Source organism: Arvicanthis niloticus, chromosome 14, assembly GCF_011762505.2.
Source record: "Arvicanthis niloticus isolate mArvNil1 chromosome 14, mArvNil1.pat.X, whole genome shotgun sequence".
Classification (NCBI taxonomy): Eukaryota; Metazoa; Chordata; class Mammalia; order Rodentia; family Muridae; genus Arvicanthis; species Arvicanthis niloticus.
Genome location: NC_047671.1, coordinates 11,016,907 through 11,040,871, shown reverse-complemented (window position 1 = coordinate 11,040,871; position 23,965 = coordinate 11,016,907). Strand labels below are relative to the sequence as shown.

At 40.4% G+C, this 23,965-nt stretch overlaps 1 protein-coding gene across 1 annotated transcript in view; it reads right to left on the bottom strand.

Moving 5' to 3' along the window:
- Positions 1 to 23,965, bottom strand: part of Setbp1 (SET binding protein 1) — a 349,619-nt gene that overhangs the window by 10,664 nt on the left and 314,990 nt on the right. The window contains exon 5 of the mRNA XM_076912387.1: positions 21,874 to 22,044. Coding sequence (XP_076768502.1) covers positions 21,874 to 22,044 — 171 coding nt within the window. The remainder of the gene's footprint in view (positions 1 to 21,873; positions 22,045 to 23,965) is intronic.

Genomic DNA, 23,965 nt, shown 5'->3' with positions numbered 1-23,965 from the left:
TTGAAAAGGACAAGTTATTTCTTTTGGTTGAACTCCTACAGGGTAAGAAACAGTTGACTATCTGCTAGATATTAAAAGTACTAGAGAGTACTGTTCTTCACATTTAGAGATTGGATTTAGGGCCTATCCAACCGGTGAGAACTCATGCTTGTTATTGTAAATTTAGAAAAACAAAACAAAACAACAACAACAGCAGCAACAACACATTGCCAGAACGTCAAAAGTCCTATAGCCCTCAGAGAGAAATGTCTTAGTGTTGGCTTGTTAAGTTAAAATGGTATTAAATCACCTTTAAAATCAGTATGTTTACACCCACAGGCAAATGTTACTTTCAGCTTTAATCGGGAAACGTTCTCTTTGCAGTGAACAGCAGGGAATACAGAGATTCTTGGCTGCTCAAGGTGCTCAGAATGGGGTTAGTGTAGTTCTCACCCATAAGCAAGACATTTATACCACTAAAGGCTCAAGGAGGAAGGCAAGAAGGAATACAAGAACTGGGAAACAGGGAGAAAAACTGCAAAAGTACAGTTTTCTGGATTTGACATACTTATGACAACCATAGACTCATAGCTACAAGGAGTTATCTTCACCGGACATGCCCAGAACTGGACCTGTCCACTACTGGAGGTAAATGAGGAAGATGCTTATGGAATATTACCCCTATCTGTTGAACTATTAGCTAGTGATAAATTCTGGGAAAACGGGGCTCACTGTCCTCAGCTGTACCCACTGGTGAGCCTATCAAGCTCTCATGGCTAGTTCTGAACCTATTCCCCTGCAGAGGACCTTGGTTGAATTCAACAGCTCACTCATAAACAAAAGCAAAACCAAATAGACATGATTGTGAGACAGGCATTTCTAGGGAGGAGACGAAATTGACAAAAGTTGGAAGAAGCCAAACAGTTGTAGACATGAGAGTAATTAGAATGAATTATATTCATGTATGACATTATCAAAAACAAATCTCATTTTTTAAAAAGCAGAGATAGGGAGATTATCATGATGGGGCATGTTCTCCACTTTTTTCCTTAAACTTATCTTGTAATGTGGTGTTTCTTTGAAGCCATGGCCAGCTTGGGGTATACTATGAAAGACCATCTTTTCTCAACTATAATAGCTTAGAGGTCTTCAGCTCTATTGTCATTTTGCCCACACAGTTGTTGGCCTGGGGGGAGACGAGAAGGAGTGGAGTGTGGAGTTACTGTATGTTCACCTTTATCTTTAGTGGGAGATGACACCAGGGAGCAAGCAGGATTGAGCAGATGCCGGTGTCTTCCCATAGGCATTAATGATGTTGGCAATTTAAAGCCTTGCCTTGTGCTCGCCAGCTCCAGTCATCTCGCCTATTGTCTAACTCCCCTCTCCTTTTCTAGATTCCCAGTGGCCACCACATTTCCCTAAAAGGAAGCAAATTTATTTGGCTGCAAGATTACTGCATTAATAATTTATGCTCACATTATCAATGTTTTATCTTAAAATTAAGAATTAAATGAAGCATTCTAATGAATTATATATGGGACCAGAATGATGTCCTCACTTGGCCTGTACATGCATCTGCCGTAATTTGACTTAAAGTTTCAAGGAAATGAAGTAAGTTCTCAGGTAATCAGGGATCAATGGGACATCTTACAAGCTCACTGTGTTCATGGGCTGTCAGTCAAGCTTGTATTCTAAATGCTATAGCATGTCAGCCCTCAAGGTTAATTTTAGTAAGACAAGAATTTTAAACAAAAAACTTAAATCAAAGTATTTTTTGATGAGATAAAGAAGACCCAGGGGATATTTCGTGTATCACAATAAGTTGTCTTGTTTTCTCACTGCAGACTGTATAAAATGACTTTTACAGAGATGACTTGTACAACTTTATGAAACAAGAGTTTAATACATACTCATGGTTTGGTGTATCTATGGGTTATGACTAATGCCACCTTATAGTTGCTAAAACATAATAGAACACTTAGTTTCTTTACAGGATAAGGCCCCTATAGATCACAAAGTAATTGCTTGAATAAAACAAAACAAAACAAAACAAAACAAAAACCCCTCACATTATGGAAAGAACACTTTTGCTATTAAAATCCTTTAAATATGAAAACCTAAAGCTTTTATAAGCAGAGTCAACTGAAGAGATTTGTCAACTCTCATAGTCAACATTCAGAGATTTGAACTAATTGCAAAGTGTGGTGCTTTCTGCTTTCCAAGATTACCTAACCTTTAATAAGAAAAATGGCTCCCCATGTTCCTGAGCCAACCTTGTCTAATTGTTGTTGAGAATGAAGAAATGTAATGACTTAAGTATAGCCAGGAATGTTTTTCTTCTTTGGGCCCATATCCACCCTCATAACCTACGTCTATCAATAAGAGACACAGAAAAAACAATTCAGATCTTCAAATTATATTATTGTAAGTGTGAAGACACAAGGGAATTAAATGAAACTCAGTCTGGGTAGTTTTATGTCCCTGCAGCCTCAGTTCTGAACTCACATGTGCTCCTTGGATTGCATAGGCTGTCACAGCATACAAAATCAAACATGTGTCTCCTGAAACATCTGAGCTCAGAGTTGAGGATGCTGTGTGGTATGAATTGAATTTGTTTATATTGCACAGGAAATAATTTTAGTATTTCCCCACCATCATTCCTGGGTAGCTTGTGTCAAATTAGTGTATTTGTATTTATTTTGTATTATTTATTGAATTGTGTTATGTTAGAAGGCTCTGTTTCAAAATTTTCTTTTGAATTGCTGACTTGTGTGTCATAAAAAATAAACAAAAACAAAAATGAAAAGCTATTCAATGACTTTTGGCTTGAGATTAGACAGACTTCCTAGTCATTCTAATATACCCTAGGCAGACTTCCACCATTTCAGACTATATATTAATGTAAATCAGTATTTTCAGCATTGCTGGTCATAAAATGAAAATATCGCTCAACAGTGGGAAATACTGAAGTTGGTCTGCATCAGAACGTATCAAATGTGAGTCAAGTCTATATAAAAATAGACTAAGACATCTGCCTGATGAAGATGTAAACTTGCCTTTGTCCTTAATAAATGGTAAATTAGACATAAAAGAAATGCTTTAAAATAATTTTTTTCTGATTTATCATCTGCAAATGTTCGATTTGCATACCTATGACTCTGCAGTTGCATAAAAACTTCTTGGGCACAAAAAAGAGTCAAGAGTGTCTAAAATTTCATGGTGAGGTCGATCCTAGATTCAATTCCAAGCACTGAAACAGGTACAAAGATAAAGAAGTCTGGACTAGACAACTAGGGAAACTGGGTGGAGGCAAAATCTATGCTAAAACATTTCTCTAACTGAACTACATCAGTTAAGTCTCCTAGTTTGCCAGTTACGCAAGGAGCAAGGTTAGACATAGTCCCCCAAAGGCGCTATTTCTTTTTCCTCTCTCATATCTGCTGTTGTATTATCTTTAACCATAAATTGATGTTGCATGTAATGTGACATTTTACGTTCATGTTCTTACTCAACAGTGAGTTATTTTTTGTCTTCTGAATTTTGAAAAGAATAGAAAGAAGACAAAACATGCACCACGATGACTTTAAAAATCGTTCTACATCTCAAATGTGTGTGCTGAAGGGAAGAAAATTCTTGCTGACCATACATGAAGTTTATGAATAGCAAGAAACTACAGCCTTTCTTTCTGCTTTGAAAACTAAACTTGCTTATGCAATCCTCGGGTTTATTGTTGGCGATCCAGTAGATGTTGACCTGACAATGAGGAAGAACAGAGCCTCTAGTCTTAAATCATCAACCCACAGTTCCCCTGGCTTTAGGTGAAGCTCTTGTTCTCTTGAAGAAATTGTTACTTCTGGATCATGGTCCGCAAAAGGGCTCATGCCGCCAGATAGTTTCCATTCTAGATGTGACATCCTCAAATCCTTCATCTATGTTTTCTATAAGACCAACTCTAGACTGCATTCCATTTCCATGACTCTCCTCTAGAGACTTAAAAGAACTACTAAAGTGCTTCTCAAATTAGTACCCAAAAATTAAACAAATTTGGCAATATATAAAGTGTTTAGTACCAAAGACTTGAGCTGATTAATTTCTGTAATCAAAAAGTACAACACTTACATTAATGAAGGCCACGCTTAAAAAGAATTGCACATTTTCAACAGCACACAGACTATTGGCACGTAGAAAATGAAGGCTCAACAGCATCCTTAACTCTTTGAACATACATTGCCATCAAACCCGAATGCTGCTGCAGAGAAATGTTTCTGAGCCTAGCTGTAAACCTTTCATTTAAGTTTGCAAAATTCAATTTGCCTGGTCCTGATCATCTGAGTTTTGAACAACATTAATCTTCATTTCCACCCCTGCCAACTTTTGAGGTCTTCCCTTTTTAAAGAGGTGAATAATGTCAAAGTTAATGACTGCCCTTTTCACTCCTGTGGGCTTGACTCAAGTATCTCAAATGCATGCTGTTTTTACTAAAATATCAATGTATACAATAAAATATCTTTGCATTCTTCATAACAACAATAAGCAATTACACCCATTGCTCTAGGTTTTCCCATGTTGTTGCATTCGTCTGCTTAGCAGATGATGGATGAAGCCCAGAAACAATGACTCTGCATGGCCTACAGGTGTGTGTCCAATGCTATTATTTCTGCAAGTGTCAGAGAGGATATTGCCTCTGGTGGTAGATAGGAAGAAAGGTCTTGCACCGTTCTTTTACCCAAAGGCAACTTTCCTGTCCTAGTGAGAGGAAAGACACAAAACTAAACAATGCTCAGTTTGATTCCAGTGCTTGCAAATCTCCCCTGGGATTTATTCATAATTGAATATTAAAGCTTTTTAAAACTTTTATTATTTTCAAATCAATATCCTACATCTTAGTAAATCCTACCCAGTCTTTAAAACTCTTAGTAAGTCCTCTTTTTAAATGCTGTCCCTGGCCTTGCATTTAAACGTTAACCTTTCTGCTCCCTTTCCATTGCTGGCCTCTCTCTAACAGTGCCACATAAGCTGTCCTGTATTTGCATTGTAGAATTAATCGATATTTATCCTCCCTCTTACCCCATGTCTTCCTACTGAACCAGGACCATGTGTTAGCTTTTCTCATTCATTCTCAGAACAAATATTGAAGGAGCCCCATGTTGAGCCAGGCACTGAGCCAGGCGCTAAATTCTTTGCCTTTCTCCCAGTGACTAACAAGAAACTCAGCTAACTAACTTGAATTGAAGTCAGCCTTAACCTGGACTTATCCTAATCCAGAACTCAGCATCTCCTGTACACGGGGAAGGGAAGGATGCTTGGAGGGAGATCAGAAGCAGCAGGTTTTAAGGGGGAGCCTCGCACAGCTCAGTTTTTCACCTGCCTGAGAGAGTCGTCTAGGTGGGAGTCTGAGCACTGCAACCACAAGTCCTGTGAAATATAGACTGACTGCCAGTATGCTCTATGGGAGAAATGGGGGTCAGTAACAAAAAAAAAGTTTGGAACTCATTACATGTCACAACAAAGCCAGCTTGAATGTTTAATAAAGTTACAGATTGATGAAACTAAGTCTTCATATTGTCTATCCAACATCAAGAAGTTATTTACATGTAAAAGAACCTCCCCAAAATATATTCTGAAAAGTTTATACACAGGGTTGGGGAGTAAGGGGGAGAGGGAAAAGGAGAGGGAGAGGGAAGGAGAGAGGCAGGCATGGGATTGGATCCTCAAAAAAAAATAGACGTTCAAACAACAGTTTCAGGTTCCCAGAGAAGGAGGGCTATACAAGATTTTTTCCATACATCTTGTTGCTCCGGGACACACATAGTCCCCGCCATGGAGACAGTTTTTTATTCATTGCCGGACATTTTGGTCAAAATTATAATTCTCATTGAAAGAAGCAAGATCATATGATGTCATGACTAGTCGACATACATTCATATTCTGAAAATTATACCCATAGTCTGCTTGGGAAAAGAGTGCAGATGCCCTCCCCTCGTAGGCTCAGAGAGATAACAGAGCAAATACTTTTTTTCCCCACTAATTTCAGATTCCTGACAGTTTGAGAAGAAAAAGCTCACTCACCTCTTTTCGTTTAGAGACTATAAGTTATTGGCTAGTAAACCACAAAGCCTGGCTTCTAGGAAAAGTTAGTGTAAACAAATTCAACGTTACAATGCACAGAGTTAGAGTGTGAGTCATGAACAAAACACAGACATATGCTCTCGTGTAAATAAGGGCCTGGATCATCAGCTTCTAAAGTCTGCTTCCTATTAATTACACAACAGAAATGAACTTTCCATATGTAAAACCCAAGGCACTTAGCTCTGGCAACTTGCATGAGAAAAATACCAGGATTGTGGAGTCCTAAGTACTAACAAAAGTAGATTTCAAAGAAAGTCTTCTGCAAATACCTTCAGGCATGACAGGACAACATCTCCTGGAAGAATGTTTTGGAACAATGAAGCTGTTGCCAAGCTCCCAGCAGTGTCACTTGGGCTGTGGATCTGACTCCCTGATGAAATGGTAGACAATAGTGGGAGTTTCTTTTGTTCTGGGCTCTGCCATCCCTCTGGGGCAAATTCTGAATGCAGGCCATGTAATGTACACTCCTTTGCTGAGACCATTACACAGTTTCATTTCTCACCATTAATACCTTTTCTATCACTGAAACTGTTCACTGCAAGCACACACTCACTTTTTTCTCTAGATATTATAATGGCCATCTGGTGTCTCTTGGCTTAGAGGTATTTAAGGGAATGGAATTCTCAGGCAGGAGGATTTTTCGACAGGTAAAAAAAAAAAAAAATTCTATGAGAAGTGGAAAATACCTGAGTTCTTTCCTGGGACCCCTTCAAAAGCAGACTTCATAAGACAGACTAACAGGATTCCTTCCAATAGTCATTATAAGAATAGATTAAACATTAGGCAGCTGGACTTGGGGTGGGGGTGGAGAAAAAGTGTGCTTTCTCTTTGCTGGTGGAGATGTGAGTGCTTGCCACCCATGCTCAGTGACTATGTCTGCCGCACTGTATCTTACACTACACAAGACAAGTGCTGTGCATTCTTCTTGCCCTTGGATGGGAAACAAGGGAAGAAAGGAAAGGAACTCAAATTTTGGACAAACCTAGGCAGAGCTACCTCAGACATGACGGCGGCCACTGGAGCACCTCAACACTCCACTCACAGAGATGGAGATTAAGACCTCTCAGGGTCAGCCCTTCCCCAAATCATGGACCTAACAATTCAGACAGCTCCCTTCTGCCTCCTTCCCTCCCTTCCCTTCTTCTTCCCTCCCTTCTTCTTCCCACCCTTCTTCTTCCCCCCTCCCCCTCCCCTTCTTTCCTTCCCCTTCCTTCCTTCCTTCCTTCCTTCCTTCCTTCCTTCCTTCCTTCCTTCCTTCCTTCCGTTTCTTGAGTCAGGACCTCATTGTGTAACCATGACCGTTCCAACACTCACTGTGTAGCAAGCCAGTCTTGAATTACCAGGGATTCTCCTGCCTCTGCCTTCTGATTACATATGCCACCACAGCTAGCTAACACTACTTTATTTCATAGACAATCGTATGATATCATTTATTAGGATCAAAGAGAAGACAAGAAATGAGAAAATGTGAGAGAGTCTGAATTTAATTTCTTTATCAAGTGTACTGTTGACTATGCTGTTACACTACTCACAGTTTACAGCGCCAGAGGCCTCTTTAATTCCCCAATTCCATAACTAAATAATCAAAAATATTATTGCCAGTTACAGATCATTTCTGTTGGATTAAAGATCTTGAGCCCTGTTTTGATTCAATTTATATCTTCATGATTCCCTATAGAGAAATATAGTGTAGGCAACCTCTGATACTATGAGTCTAGAATTGCACGTTATATCAAAAGATGGAATTTTGTAGCCATTATCTTTGTCCCCCAGAGCTTACATTCTTTCTTTGATTTCTCTTGTGATATTTCATAAGCCTAAGAGAGGATGGTGCAAATGTCCTGTTTATGGCTTTGCATATGACCATCATTTCTCAGCACCTTTAGTAGCCAAGAGTCTGCTTTCATTGTTGTTCACTGTAAAGAGAAGCTGACTAAGGCGGAGAGTAGCATTTGTCTACAGATGTAAATACAGGCGTTTACAAGACAATTTGATGCCATGTTGGTTTAGCTATGAACAGTCAACTGCAGGAAACTGGTTAGGATCATAGAGGAAAGTGATGGTTAAAGACAGAGGACATAGTCAATTTCAGAAAAATGGTCTCCATCTAACAGTTTAAATACATTGTCTTCCAACCATTTGCTACCAGATGGTACAAAAATGCCAGAAAATCTGAGTATCAAAATCCTCATCGTTCTTAATTAACTTAACATTTAGAGCTTTCTGATAATCCAGCCAAAACTACACCGTGTGCCCCACATCTCCTCTTTCGCTCTCACTGCCTGCCATTGAGTATGGTCTTATGTTGTAATTTGAATTGCTCTCTATTTTGATCCCAAATTTCTCTTTCACCCACATGATATTTCTACAAACTCAGACAGAAGCCAAGATGGACACTCAGACAGACAGAAGCTAAGATAGCCGAGAAATGTTGCACATGAGTCCTGTGAATCTCAGCTCTCTGCTGGTGCTCTTCCTGTGCTAAGGACTCTCCTACTAGCATGAAACTAAGGCAGTGATTGCTCAAGTGTGGAAAGATAGTTGGGCAGGATGGAAAGAGAAGAGAAATTAAGGGGAAAAAAAGAAAGGAGTCCCCAGTCCAGAGTCTAGCTGAAATCTCTTGCCAGCAGAGAGTCACTTATGCAGGCACAATTAACAGTACCTGTTGTAAGGATGCTGACACAGAGACATGGTCCTCTTCTACACAAGTCTTTTCAACTCCAAATGTTTGAATAACAATAGACCATGCTCCAGGCTGAGCATACATGACTTTTAGTATGCCTTTACTCCTTTCCCAGGTATTTTCTTGGATGTCATCAACCTTTGTTTAAAGTGGAAACATCCTAAATTCTATACAACTCTAGTGATCTGGGATGTCTTGGCAATTATAATCTTAACCAATGTGCCTCAGGTATTACCACATAATCTCATCCAAATTCCTTAGCATTGGCCAAATCTCCCAAATGGTATACATGGACAGCTACTGTGAAGACAATGTGACTTTCTTGAAAAAAAAAAAAAAAAGCCACACCCATGCTCATGGACATGTCTTATCTTCTCCCTCAGCACCTCCTTCTAGGAAACCTCAGGCTGAATTCTGTATCAAAAAAACTCTTCTTAATAGAATCAATGCCTGCTCTGTACAGACTAGTCTGGAAACTCTTTTCTAAAGTGAAATCTAGGATCTGGCTTCACCCAAGTCTCTGGAAAGAATGCCTCTGGCTGCTGTAGGCCACAATCTGAAGTTGCGTCTTCAGACTGCGTCCATAGCAGCTGACCAAGCTGGTAGTATGTCAGATTGCTCTTCACTCTACTCATTTAAAATATTACCTGTCCTCTTATGTTTTCAAGTCAGATAGATCTGCCCCCAATAGTGTCCAAGCTCCTCAGGAGCTAATGCTGACCTTGTACTTGACTATGTCATTCATAGGGTTCAGTTTATTCTGGCAACTGCCTAACAAGAGTGGTTTTGGAATGAATAATTAAATATTTATATACCTAGGGATGTGTGACTAGGATGAGTTGGATATACAAAATGCCTACAATGATATGGAGTATGGCCTGGGGTTAGGATTCTTGGAAAGGGAAGCAAGGATAGAATAGTTTTTTAAGTGATGACTAATGATAGGGTCTGAGCTGTCCAGCATGATAAATCATGGCAGGACATGACTTTGCTTTGAACATGTGAGGTGTCATTAAGTACTGACATACTAAGCACTAGATATGTGATGGGTATTTTTGCATGTACGTGTGCACGCATGTTTATGTATGAGAAGTTAGTCACACGTGTGCGGAGGCTTGCATTCAAATGTGCGTTGCATGTCTGTGGTGTGTCACTGACCTCAAACTATCTGAGTAGTTGTGATTGATTAGCTGACCCATGAACTCCAGGTCCCTGTCGGTCTCAGCCTCCCAGCATTGGTGTTTTGAGTGAGTGCCACTGTGCTTTCTCACTGGCACTAATGAGTACATGGACCTATTTCTTCAATTCTTCCTTGACACAGAAAAGGCAGAGGTGATTTTGTGTACCTTTTACTGATGAGGAAACTTAGAGGCCTGAGGTGTCAGTCTCCCAGACCTGTATAAAAAGACCTGAACAGGACTGTGATCCCATCAATCCCACAGCAATCCCATCCTTGAACCACAAATGTGGTTTCCATCTCACCTCAGTGAGGTGGAAGACTCCAGCTTCCCAACCAGGTAATCTCCCTCACCTCTCTACACTTCAGTTTTTTACTTATATCATGAGGAGGTAGGCAAAGGTCCAGGTTGCTCTATTCTAAGCAACAGGGTCTTATCTAGTCTTTCTCTGGGCAAGCAGCAGGAGAAAGATGTCCTTGATGGGCCCACAGCAGCTGGAGATCTGGAGGTACATGGGCAAATCTGCATTCATTGTCTCATAATCCTTGATTCATTCTCTCTCTCTCTCTCTCTCTCTCTCTCTCTCTCTCTCTCTCTCTCTCTCTGCTTTCTTCAGCTGCCTGCAGCTTGCCTGGACCACTCAAGATCATTCTTAATGACCATCATTACAGTTTCTTCCACATTGCCTGGGGCCATCTTTGCAGCAATGAGCAGGAAAGACTTTGCCCCTCTCTCAACAGCTGGGCGCACTATCTCAACTTCACAGGAACTGAGCTTCTTAAAAAAAGAACACCCTCTCCATTAATTACAGGAAACCCAAAGTGCTATGCCCCTTCTCATTAACATAGTTGCTTTCAGTTGCCACTAAATTATCTCACCACCATTAAATCAACAATCTAATTAGACTTCTGGAACGAGAAAAGCCAGTGAACAAGGCAGGGACTGCACTTTCATCTCAACTGGTCATAAAATATTTGTGCCTTTTCTTTCTGCCCTGAGTATAATCTGCCCCTGGAAGAGTCCTTTCCTTCTCTCCCACTTAGAAAGAAGAGCTTGAATATTTGATACGAGTATCTTAATAGAAATCACTTCACGTATGCGAGGTTTTCCTTTCTACATTCTCTGAGTGTGGAGTCCTCATTACAATAATCACACCTGACTCCCCCTGCGCCTGATACCTCAGAGCCAAACCTCCCACTGGGCTTCAATGGAGGCGTGAATGATACTATCACTGGGAATAAGATAAAATGTATTATTATCATTACTCTATTTTTAAGAGGGTCTGACTGTGGCATGAGGTGGTTGGAGCATTATCTGCATGATGCATTCAGAGATAAATTGAGTTAAATTTCTTAGAGATGCCTCAGTTTCAAACCTGTCATTAAAGCTTCTGTCATCTTTTTTTTTTTTTTCTCAAAGATCTCAGTTTTGGAGAGAACATAATTAGCTATACTGGGTCCAGACATATTTATTGAGTATCTATTATGCAGCATTACCACACAAGTTTCTTCTTACCATACCGTGTTAAGGAACTGTTCAATAGCAGTGCTCTGGGTCTTTAGTTTGTATTCCTTGCATTACAAGGGTCTGGCAGGCTTATAGGCTGTCCAATACAGATTGAATGAGGCAAAGATCTAAATATGGAATGATCCATGCCCAGGAAAACCTATATTGCAGCCACAGTGTAAAATCAAGTACAGAATATGTCAAGGCAACTTTCAGTCATTCACAAACTGGCTGCTGATGAAAATTCCCTATATTTCCTAAGTGATGGAACATACTTATGCATCCTGTTTTCCTCCTAGTCTCTGAGAAAGTACATTTTTATATTGACTAATTGTGTGTGTGTGTGTTCCATGGATATAAGTGTGTGGCTTGTGAGTGCATGCTGACAGAACACTAAGTGTCCTTCTATATGACTTATTGCCTTGAGACCTGGCCTCATTGAACAGCTGAAAGTTCTCTTTCAGCTAGCTTGCCAGCCAGTGAGCCCTGGGTTCAACCTAGCTTATCTAACCAAAGCTGGGGTTATAGGTATGTCTAGTCATGCTGGCTTTTTACATGAATGGCATGGATTTAAACTACAGTCAGGACAAGTATTCCTAACCACTGACCAATTTTCCTCAGGCCCTATCTAAGACTTTTTACATAAAAATAGCTTCGGTCACCGGAGACTGGGCTGACATTATTGGATAAGAAGATGAGATGTTCCAATGTTTCCCCCCAACATTATCAGAATGGTTTCATTTCTCATACTTATGGAAGATAAAGGCATTGTCTCACCACACTAATTGGTACGATGCTAGAGTATCTGTCACTAGTTTTCCTATTTTCCTAGAAAGCCATTGTCCGATACATCTCAACCAATATTTAACCTTCATTTATCTTCTTTCCAATTGAACATTAAAAACTGAGGTTTTCAAAGGTTAAATAAGGTGGGATAATTAAGGACTGGATTCAGTCCCATGTGGAAGGCAGGTGTTGGTGTACTGTACCAAATGTAGAGATCAAGGGACCACCGGTGGGCTTATGAGGAGCCAGGGAAGCAGTGGTACTCAGTGACCTTGAGTGGGTGGGAATGCAGATAAAATGGGTACTAGGGAAGAACCATCACACATTAGCATTCAAATGACACAGAGGTTGTGTATAAGTAAAAACATTAAAAGTAGAAGACAGTCACAGTGAAAATAGTAGCCACAGGACCAATGGCAGCGCCAAGGGCTGAACTTATACTAATATTCTAGGATTCTCATGGGCGTTACTTCATGCATTCCTCATCATGATCTTCTACACTAAATGGTATTTTCTCCTTATTCTACAGATAGGAACAGAGGCTGGAAATCATCCAGTTTATAAGTATATACAGTATCAAGTCAGAATATACATATACATTTAAAACTCAGCCAGCATTTGGACACAGAACAAACGGTAGGGTGTGCATCATTTCATTCTTCCAGCCATACCTGCCCAAGAACTATTAATTATCCCCATAATTAATGGATTGGCTATTTCTTACTGATTAAAGTTTCGAAAGTCTGGCATTCTATATATTAACTTGCATATTTGTTTATTAGGACACTAACTGATCAATCTCATTCAACAGTCTTTGGTTCCTAAAAGCCTTTTCCTCTATGTCTTTTTTGCATCATGTTTTTTGCAGCATGTTGTTCTTTCCCTTAAAGAGTTGCTGGTAAGTCTCTTAGTTTGCTTCCTATTGCTGGGTAAACACTACCATCCTTAGGAGGGAACAGTTTTCACCTTACAGCTTCCAGGCCATCACAAAAAGATGGAAAGACAGGAATGTGGAGGGAAGACCAAAATCCTGTGTTCAGGGATATTTTGAATTGAAGAAGTTGTGACCTTGGGATAAGATCCCACCCAGCTAAATTCAGGTACAGGCATGGTAGTACAAGCCTTTAATCCCAGGAGGCAAAGACAAGCAGAACAAGGCCAGCCTGGTATAGAGCAAGTTCCAAGTAGAAGAAGAAGAAGAAAAAAAAAAAAAAACCTTAAATCCAAGCATGATGGACCACAGCTTCAATCCCAGTGCTTGGGAGACAGGCATGGAGATCTCTGAGTTCAAAGTCAGTCTACAGAGCAAGTTCTAAGGTAACCAAGCTTAGACATAGAATGAATTCATTAAAACAGAAAGCTGGTGATAATATAATAGAACAAGGGGGTCATGTTGCAGCCCCAGGAAGCAGCAGAACTCAGAAGCTTCACCCATTTGGCTCTGGCTTTAAAGTCAAGAGAAGAAGGTAACTACTGGGACAACTGATGCTGGTTAGCTAGAGCTAAGAAATTAGCAGTGATTAAGAAGAGAACAGCGTTACTGAGGTGAAATCTGGGAAGTATTTTCTGAGAACACAAAGAAGCTGTGATCCAGAGATAGCCAAGAACCTTGTGCTGCAGCTATACTTGTTAATGTGTAAGAATCTTCTAGGTGATACTGGTTTTGAGGATATGAAGGGGTCATGAAGAACAGCTGAGGCTTGGCACATGAGAGGCCATGGAAAGTCATTGGGAAAGGTGCAGCCTCAGTTGCAGTTGATGGCCCAGGACTGAGGGGATCATGCAAAGAAGTTGAGGTTTGGCACCAGGAAGAAAGCCTATGAGAGGCAATGGGTGAAGCCTTAGAAGTCATGGATAGCATCTTTTAGTCCTTTTAGGACACAAAGTGGCTCAGAGCCAGCAGAATGCAACTTTCTATAAGCCTGCCATGTTGAGCAGGGCATTACAGGCAAACCCATTTGGGGGATGCTTCAAAGAGGTCCACGGATAGTAAATTTTAGACAATTTGAACAATGGTTTTTAAGTTAGAAGTTAATTCCCTCTAAATGGAGGTTTTCTATTTGTATATATTAAGTGATTAGTTTCAGCTTATAAGTTAACAGTTTTACAATACGAAGACTTCAACATATGGACTTATGGTTCTTAAATGTTCCAAAACCTATTAATTTGCTTATTTGTTGGTTCTTTTGAAAGGCAGGGCTTTTGGCTAAATCATCTGGGAGAAATGCTGTGGTTAATAAGTTTATATTATGATTGTCCATAAGACGAAAACAGACAGACAGACAGACCAAACATGTGAAGTAAATGACTGCTTACTCAAATCCCCATTACTCTGTTTTTTCACCAGAGTTTTGTTGTTTCCAAAGACCCTCTCAAGGATGCAGTGATAAAGGGAACAGTCAGTTGTTTAAGACTGTGGAGTTAGAGGCAATTTCCAGTCATCATCTTCTAGCTACCTGCATACTGGATTCCATTCTTATACCATTAGAATCAAGAACTCATCCTGCCTGCCCTTTCTAAGGGTTCTGATTGGCTCTGTTCAGGTTTCTTGATTATAAGTGGAGTCATCTTTGTCTGGGCCTTAAAGTTGGTTTTATGACTAAATTGTTTAAGAAATGTCAGTACCCACAGTGACAACAGGACACCTAAAGAGTTAACAGTCTTGTGAGACTTAAGTGTCATCACTTAACCATGGGCTGTGTTATTGTTGAACGTGTCAGAATGTACAGCTTGAGAGAGTAATGGAGTAATGGGTTAGCTGTGACACAGAACAGATAGATACTCGGAACTGTTATGTGTTTCACTCTTAGCGCTCACAGCTACACTGTGTGTGTGTGTGTGTGTGTGTGTGTGTGTGTGTGTGTGTGTGACCCTTCATATGTGTGTCTTGAGTATGTCTCTGCCTTTCTGTGTGTATGTATGTCTGTGTATATGTATTTGTGTGTCCTACTCTGTCTATGTGTGTGTGTACCTCTTCCTATCCTTTTCTGTGTGTAGGGAAAGGAAGACAGAAAGGGCAACAACAATATGTATTTTGTTTCCATCATTCTGTCCTTGAGTTTGGGGTACACAACCATAACAATTTTTCTGTTGTGATTTTTCTTATTACGATGTGGAATGTACCTATCAATATGATCTCTTCCTAAATATGATGGAAGAAAAATAAAATCCATGCTACTAGAGTGAAATCATGACTTCTCTGTCCATTGCGTGACCTCCCTGAGAAGTTATGTCAATACACAGAGACAAGAAAAAAATTAGCCTGACTTACTTAGGTATAGATTATCTAATATGCTTATTAAATCATTATTGGGCAAGTGTAATAGAAGTTGTTTCAAATTATGCATCACTTTGAACAAACCTTATTGAAGCCTTCACTGCATTAGCTCTAATGACTCCCAATAATGATACAGCTTTTGCTTGAATGAGACTTCCTTTGCCGCAGCAGATCAATACCTATTGAACAGTGTGATCACGCAGGCTGGCCTGTTAGGATACTGGTGGCTGTGCCTCTGTTCCTCCCTCCCACTCTCTCCCTCGAAGAGCTCATGATGGTTACTTTCTTTGGCATCTCCTCCATTGCTCAACCTATCAATCAATAACACTGCTGTCAGCCTGTGTCTCACACTCCATGAAACTAAAACTTTGCCTTAAACGAAACTACTGGGGAGGGGGCTCCCCTTTGACATGTGCATGTCTAAGTGCTTACACACCATAGCCGGAGAATACATGCTATTAAGCTTTGTTTTATAATATTCTCTCCCATACTGTAATGCTTATATAAAAAATATGATGGGAAACATTCTTTTGTAACAGCTAAAGATCCCATGTTTGAAAAACTACTGTTTTGACTCCATGCCAAATATCTAGCTAATATTTACTTACCTACAGTGTTTTTAGGATCCAGTATGTCTTTGTCAGATGTCCATCTACTGTGTTAAGCACCAGATAAGCATACAGCTCCTGCCTCTCAACCAATTATTGCACTAAGATCATCTAATGAACATCTACTGCCTGTGTTCAGTATCACAGATAGATGGCCATCCAAAAAGGACCAATTATCTGACTCCATCCAGTGTCTTCTGTTCATTAAGTGTGTTTAAACTAATTTTGCATTCATGTTTATATGCATAGACTTGTACTGCTCTCAACCTTGATCAGAGAAGCTTCTTTCACAGGGATTTGGAGGGAGATGTGTTTAGTGGCCCTGGGAGTAGCTGTAGGGAGTTAGTTGGGGAGTGGGTATCATCCAAATTTATTGTATACATGTATGAACTATCCAAAGAATGAATAGAAATATTGTTAATATTTATTTTATTGTCTTGTGAGCCATTTTATTTAAACTCCTCTTTTCATTTTAACTAAAAGTAGTTTAACAAAAGATGCTTCCTCAAACTGTCCTGTGAAAAATGGTAACCCAAATGGGAAACAAGTTATCAAACCCAGTTGATTTTAAAAATGAAGCACAAAGTAATTCTAAATTTAGTTTGTTGATCATGAGAGATGAAACGAGGCAAAACAAGAATCGAATGAATAGTTTTCGGAGACATATGCGTGGCTACTGCACAAGCACGCAATCTAACACAATCAAACTCAGAAACTATTAACAGTCGAGCACGTGCTTAGTTAGAGTTAGAGTGATCTTCTCCAGCCAATGAGAGTGGCTTCAAAGGAAGCCATGAGCTTCACTTAACTGCTCTGTAAACAAGCAGAGGTTCACAGCTAAGAAATAAATCTGTCATTGATGGTGAGAGGAGGGCATCCACTAAAATTCAGGCAGGAGATGAGAGAGCATGACCCAAAGCCAACTCTGTGACCTCAGGCATATCTCTGAATCTCATGATGCATCCTTTTCTCCACATATGGAATGGAGCAGAGTGTTGGATATGAGCCCACCTGTGGGTTCCCAAGTCCCCCAGGTTTGTAGGAAGCCATTTGTCTGTGGAGAATGGAATCTCATGAAGGTCTGGCTTCTAGCACCTGGGGGAGATCTCTGGCTTGGTTCCCTGAAAAAAAGATCTGCTTTGCAGCCGGAGACCGGAAATCAACCAAATCTGTGCAATTCTCAGGAGAGTCTCATTTCATACCGCCAAAATGAAATAGCCTGTTCCCGCATCCTGACACAGGAGAGTTTTGGCTTAGCTCTGATTACTGAGGCCGTTAATACCCACCTGCTTTTTCTGACTGCTTGGCATATTTGTAAATTACCTGCTGGATGCAAGTAGAGGAGGTAAGCCCACATAAGCGTGTGATCCCAACAACACTGTCTTTCACACTGAATTGAAGAGTGCAGGGGGGATTTGTGGACCACCTGTCTTTGGCCTCTGGGAAATATCTGTGCTTGGCAAGCAAAAGTTAAAAAAAAAAAAAAGCAGCACATTTCTTCAATCCATAAAGGGAGATCTCAGTGCATAATAAGTTCCAACAGTATTTTCAAGGTGAATAGTGCAGGCCATGTCCCAGATCTTTTGCTGTAGTCCAAGCTTTTCCCTTCTGGATTCCCAGTCATGGTACTGCATCCAGCTCTCTCTGCATGGATGTCCTCCCACAGAGGTACCACTGGTCCATCGAGGGTCTCCCATTCTTCTATGACATGACTTTCCTTACTTTAATTTCTTTTGATAATATCATTGATCTGCCCCACCCCACAACAGAACTTCTCATTCCACAGTGAGTATATGAAAATCTGAAAGCTATTATTTCAACTGGGCTCATTGTCTAATTACCGGTGGCTTCTGGGAAGGACGGGAATGCAGGCAAGCTGAGCCCTTTGCTCACAGCATTCTGCCGTATGAAAAGATGAGCTTGCAGCAAAGACAATTCCCGAGTCTCTTCTTTGGCTTCTAATCACAGTAGACACTATGCGTAGCACACTCGCCTATACACTTACTTGATAGATAATGAAGAAGTGTTCCATCAGTTTACAGGCCATGAATACAGTAAAAATCTAAGTCATGAGCTCTTCTCCAAGATGTACACAACTTTATTACAAGGAATTAGTGAGGAAGACATTCTGGTCTAGGAGAAGATGGTAAGTGCAGCCTAAACACTGGGTACTGAGAGTGTGTGCTGGAGCTGAGGCAGGCTGGGTCTTGGAGATGTATCAGATATGAACAGGAAGAAAAACTGCCTGCAGTGGAGTTAGAGCACATCCAAGCACTGCTTCTGGCCAAAGGCATGACCTTGCCGAAGCGAGGTCGGCTGGGTATTGGTGAGAGAGATAGTAGAGAAAGCAGAGGAAGCAAGAGGAACAGAGCAAGACTGCAGAGATCTGGAGGTTAACTGCTGGCAAGGGCTTTGAGACTACTGAGGAATTGTGAAATCGTGAGCTGCAAGGTGTAGACTCAGTAAACATAGGAGGTCAGGAAACCTAGAAGTAGAACCCATGGGCTTGGAGAGCCTACTGTCCATCGTTCAGCTGCTGGGCAATGAGGTCTCTACTCTTAGATTCCTTTTCTGAAAATACGGTACAATCGTTTCTTTCACAGAGCTCTGTGTAGGTTATCCATCTGAACAGGAGATACCATCACTCATTCTTGGCTCTCTCTATTAGTTATTAAAACCTGATGAAGAGCAAATAATTGTTACCATTTAGTTGCTTCTCCTAGACTGGTATTAGAATATGCTATAATAAAGAAGAAAGTTTTTAATGGTACCTTTCCTTCCTGGTTCTTAGGTGATCTTTCTTTCTTAGATCATACATGTGATAAAACAGTACCTGTGTTCAGTGTCTATGAATGGCTGGGTCAAGAGAAAGTCCTTTTATGTTTTGAGTATATCATCCCTAGATGGCTTTTCTTAGTGTATCCATTACTTTAACCTTTGGGAAAAAAATCCCTGTAAGGACTGGGAATGTAATTTATAATAAAGCACTGGCTGAACATGGGTGGTGCCTAGGTTCCACCTGCAGCATCACAAAAAAAGGTAAAAGGGGGTTGGGGGGAACACGGTACAGGTTACATACTTCTAATCTACGAACCTGAAATCCCCAAACTTTAGAATTCCAAATGCTGGAACACCAATATGAAACTGCCGATGGAACATTCTATCCCAGACTCCATGGATGGATCTCAGTCAAAAGGAGGTACTTGTTCCGCCATACTTAGTTTTACATATTCACAACCGGTAAGAAATGGAAACATTCTAAATGTCCTTCAACTGATGAATGGACAATGGAAATGTGGTACATACATACAATCGAATTATATTCTGCTGTAAAGAAAAATAAAATCCTGTAATGCACCCTATGTCACCACCCAGTGGTGGCGGGTACATTATCATATACTATCACATCAAACAAAAAGCCGAGCGCCAGGTGAGGTTCATTGTTCACTGAGAGCGATCTATAGTCTCCCCCAAAACAATAAAGACAATTGGCATTGCTCTTGGTTGCCTGCCAGAATTTGACAGTAAGAGTCTCTTGATTAGGATAGCATAGACTTAGGTCAATGGACGTGGGGATGTGGAGCTGGTACTGCCCGGAAGCCTCCTGCCTGATGACCAGCTCTGCTAGTATTAGAAGATGCCATGTAAGCCACCAAGAGAGAAATGTTTTCAATAGTTCTACCCAGATGCAAATCCTTCAAATTGCAATAATGATCAATTATTGCAATAATGATCAGCCGAGCAAGATAGGTTCCCCAGTGAAATTTTGGTACTCATTTGTTGGGTGTAATCACGACCTGCCTTACTGAACTTAAGACTTGATAGAAGGTTTCTTCAAGACAGTATTGTAAACCTAGCCAAAAACCCATGGCTGAAAAGACTATAGATGAGAACCTACTATTTATTACTTTTTTGTTGAATTACTTCAGCCTTCTAAATACTCATGCTTAAAGCACAGAGAGCAAGTGACTGTGGAGTGCTTACCATCAACTGGCACATATAGGACATCACTCCTATACCCAAGGCTCAGGAACACCATGGAAGAGGGAGTGGAAAGACAGTAATAGCCAGTGAACTGGAAGGACAGCTGCAGAAGAGTACCTTCTGGACACTCAAGATCTCTTAACAATATGGTTGCCAGCACAAAACCACAGTAGCCAACATTCTGGCAAAGACAGAGAAAGGAATCTCAATGCCCTTTCTCTAGTTGAAGAGCTACAGGCAAATGAAAGAGAGGAGAGTCAATTTTCTTCAAGGATGGGTCCTTGGTAGACTACTTATCCCCAAGTGGGTCACTTCTACATTCATGTGTCTGTATATCACATATGTATATGTTTATGTATACACACACATGCAACACTAACTAGACTTAATAGAATATACATCACATAAATTATTGAAAGAGAGGACAAGATTTTAAAAGGAGGATGTTGGGGAGGAGGAGTTACAATGAAAATACATTGCTCTTCCATGTGTGAAATTCTCAAAATAAAATAATCAAAACAGAGTATGAGGTATAGACGAAATGTATTGAATTTCATGTTAAGCTTGGGTCTTACCACCTATTCCTTACGCCCAGCAATTGGCCCATGGCTTCTTTACTGGCAAATCAAAACCCAATTGATGAATAGGACAGCATCAGAACCACCTCTACATTTTCCACTTAAGATATTTCAATACATAGATGCATCTTGTTTTTCCTAGTGTGTGACTGCAGAGCCTTGGACATGTGCCACATATGACTCTTAAACACTAGTTTTAAAAGAGCACTTTGAAATTTTTCTTTGGTTTTCTAATTGTTTAACCCCGTCACATTTATAACTTATTAAACTTGCCATGAAATCACTCTGGTTCTATGAGGAAGAAACCTGATTCTTAGGTTCAGGGTGAAGACAGTTCTGTGCCATCACAGAGCTGAAGGTTTCTTCCCAGCACTTACTACTGTGACACCACCACAAGGTGCTTGGATGTTGGCAACATTTCACACTTGCTTTTGGGGGTTCAGGGCCCAGTCACTTCACATTCAGTCATGACCTGGGATCGCGGTTGCATTTACAGACAATAAAGACTGTTGCCTGGCGAAAGACCATTTCAACTGGTGAGAAGGAACCTGCCCCATTGATGTACTGTGTTACAGAACAAAGTCACTGAGGTGAGGACTTTAAAGGACAGGTTGGTTTGTTATCTCCTGAAAGGACTGTCTTGGTTTTGTTTCTTTAGACATTCTAGATAAAAACTGTTGGATATCTTGGTATGTACATGCAAATGGTCCCCACATTCTCAATCACTTTGGGGAACAAACACTACTGATTAAATAAATTAATTGATTTAAATTAATTAACCAATTAATTTTCTGATAGTATGGATGAGACCTGGGCATATCAGACAAGTACTTTATCACTGACTCACACTCTCAGAACCTGGTCCTTGCCATCACAAATGCATTTACTTATTTGTTAATTTAAACACACTAAGTAGCTGAGGATGACCTTGATTGAACTTTCAATCTTTATGTCTCCACCACCTGAGTGCTGGGATCATAAATATTCATCCCAGAGTTCCGTGTTGACTTTAATTTAATTATTATATTGATTGTGAGGCCATTTGAATTGTGCCAATAAGTTTTGACAGCTTTGTAGACCTCTACAGTGTATTGTGATGTCATTTACTATGCCATGACCAGAGGACTTTTTAAGTGCTCATCTTCTGTATGTGCAAAGAACTCACCTGCATCTGATGTTGCTGCAGATGCAGCAAGGAGAGATAACACGGGCGCTGAGGGAATTGCAACACTGTCCACTGCAGTTGGCTTCTTCCTGGCCATCATGGTGGATCCTGAGCCCTCGCTCTTACTGTGTGCTGCCGTCTGGTCCACTTTTAAGTGAGGACTTGGCATCCCTGAAAAACAGTAATCCCAGAACCTGTAGTTGATTTAAAGGAACGGCAAGGCAACCATCATAAAACCTGAATTTAATCTGAAAAAATAGTTGAACTGTTTGTCCTCCTTCTAGTACAGAAAGAAAGGAAGTTGAGAATACTTGAAGAGAAAAATAGTCATGGCCAGTTTGAGGGTTAGGTTAGGACTAGGGGGTCATTTGGAATGGATGCCTAGATATGAGGCCAGACATAGATCCAATGAAGCAGTATAATGCATTGAGTATCTATTAACCTTCTGAGGATTTAGCAGCCCATCCTTACAGAGAGGTTACACCAATGCAGTATGAAGGGTAATTCACTTGATCCCTCCCTACCCTAGCGAGGCTTCCATCTCACCTAGCCGGGAAGACATGAGTACCAGAGGAGAAAAACAGCACACGACCAATTCCCATGGCCGTGGGCACTATCATTCCAGATGCTGTAGAGTCTAAAGTTGTAAGATCAGCATGACAGGAGGTGAGGAGACACTCTGCAAAGCTTGTGGAGAACTGTGAGGCTAAGGGTAAATCATCCTTGGTGCTGAGAAGAACACTTTCAAAGGAATAGTTAAGGTGGAACAGGATCCAGTTAGGTAATTACGTCAGGTGTTCACCAGTGGCTGGCTTTATTGAGAAAATGGAATATACTATGAATATCATTCACACATTAAAATGAATGAAATTCCAACAAGAGGTATAGACCAGAAATTTATTTTGTCATGTGTGGATGCTAAACACACTATTTCCTGCAGAATGTGACTGCTAAAGGCTGAGAAGGACCATGCAGGTTGGATTGGAGCAGTTGATTCAGAGGACTTTGAGTGTCAGGATTCCACAAGCATCACAGGTCAGGTAGCGAGGATGTTCCAGCCCCTGATACTCTCTTGAGATAGTCTGGACCTTAATATCTAAATCTGGATCCTGATTCCCACCTCTGACCCTTTCAGGCTATTAGCAATAACAAGTTACTTAATATAATTTAATGTAACTTAATACTTAAGTTCATAGTTTTAAACTATGCTGAGTTTTTAATGTTAACTTTCTTAAAAACTGGGACAAGAGCAAAAGTTTGTGAATTGTGCTTGACACTCAGTGAGTTAATTAAGGTTAGACACTTGGAATAAGTTCCAGGACATACTTCTTGCTTTGAAAGTCTCTACCATTATTATTAATGTGTCTATTATTATTATTATTATTATTACCACCACCACTACTACTACTATTACTGTTATTATTATTATTGACATAGAGATAAATATGACCCATGACTTCCTTAGAAGTAATTTGAACCAGTAAGTAAAGGCTCAGCTCTCTTTCTTGATCAGGTTAAGGATTTATGGACACCTATCTAAATTCCTAGCTGTAAACCACATCTAAGCCTAGAAGGCTGAGTGTGCCCAGTCTGTGTCAAACAGCCTTCTGTTTGGGTTTCCTCTCTTTGTAGGCTGTACTCTGCTAAGATCAACACTAACAAATTAGGTTTTGTCAGTTATTCTTGACACTATTCTTCCCCATGCCAATCAGCCTGAGTGATAGAGTCTCTTCCTTAGAGCAATGTTACCTCAGTCACTACAGTGAGATCACCTTTAATCACTTTGGCTTCATGGCAGTTCAGTGAGGCGTGACCATAGCTATTACTATTTTTTCAATTTTACAGATGAGAAGAACACCCTTTTGCAGAGCTTAAGAGAAAGATAAATAAAGTCTCCCTGCTTTTTGGTTGAGCTGGGTATCTCCAGTTGCTGAATGCTAAAGCCAGGATCATCTGGGCCTATTGGACCATACAACACTGACCACAATCCAGGTCTATCCCAGCATGCTTCATGCTGATGGCACAGAGGTCTTACTGCACAACTGAATGAAGCACCTGAAGAGTGCGTCATGCTATTATTTTGTTTTCTCCC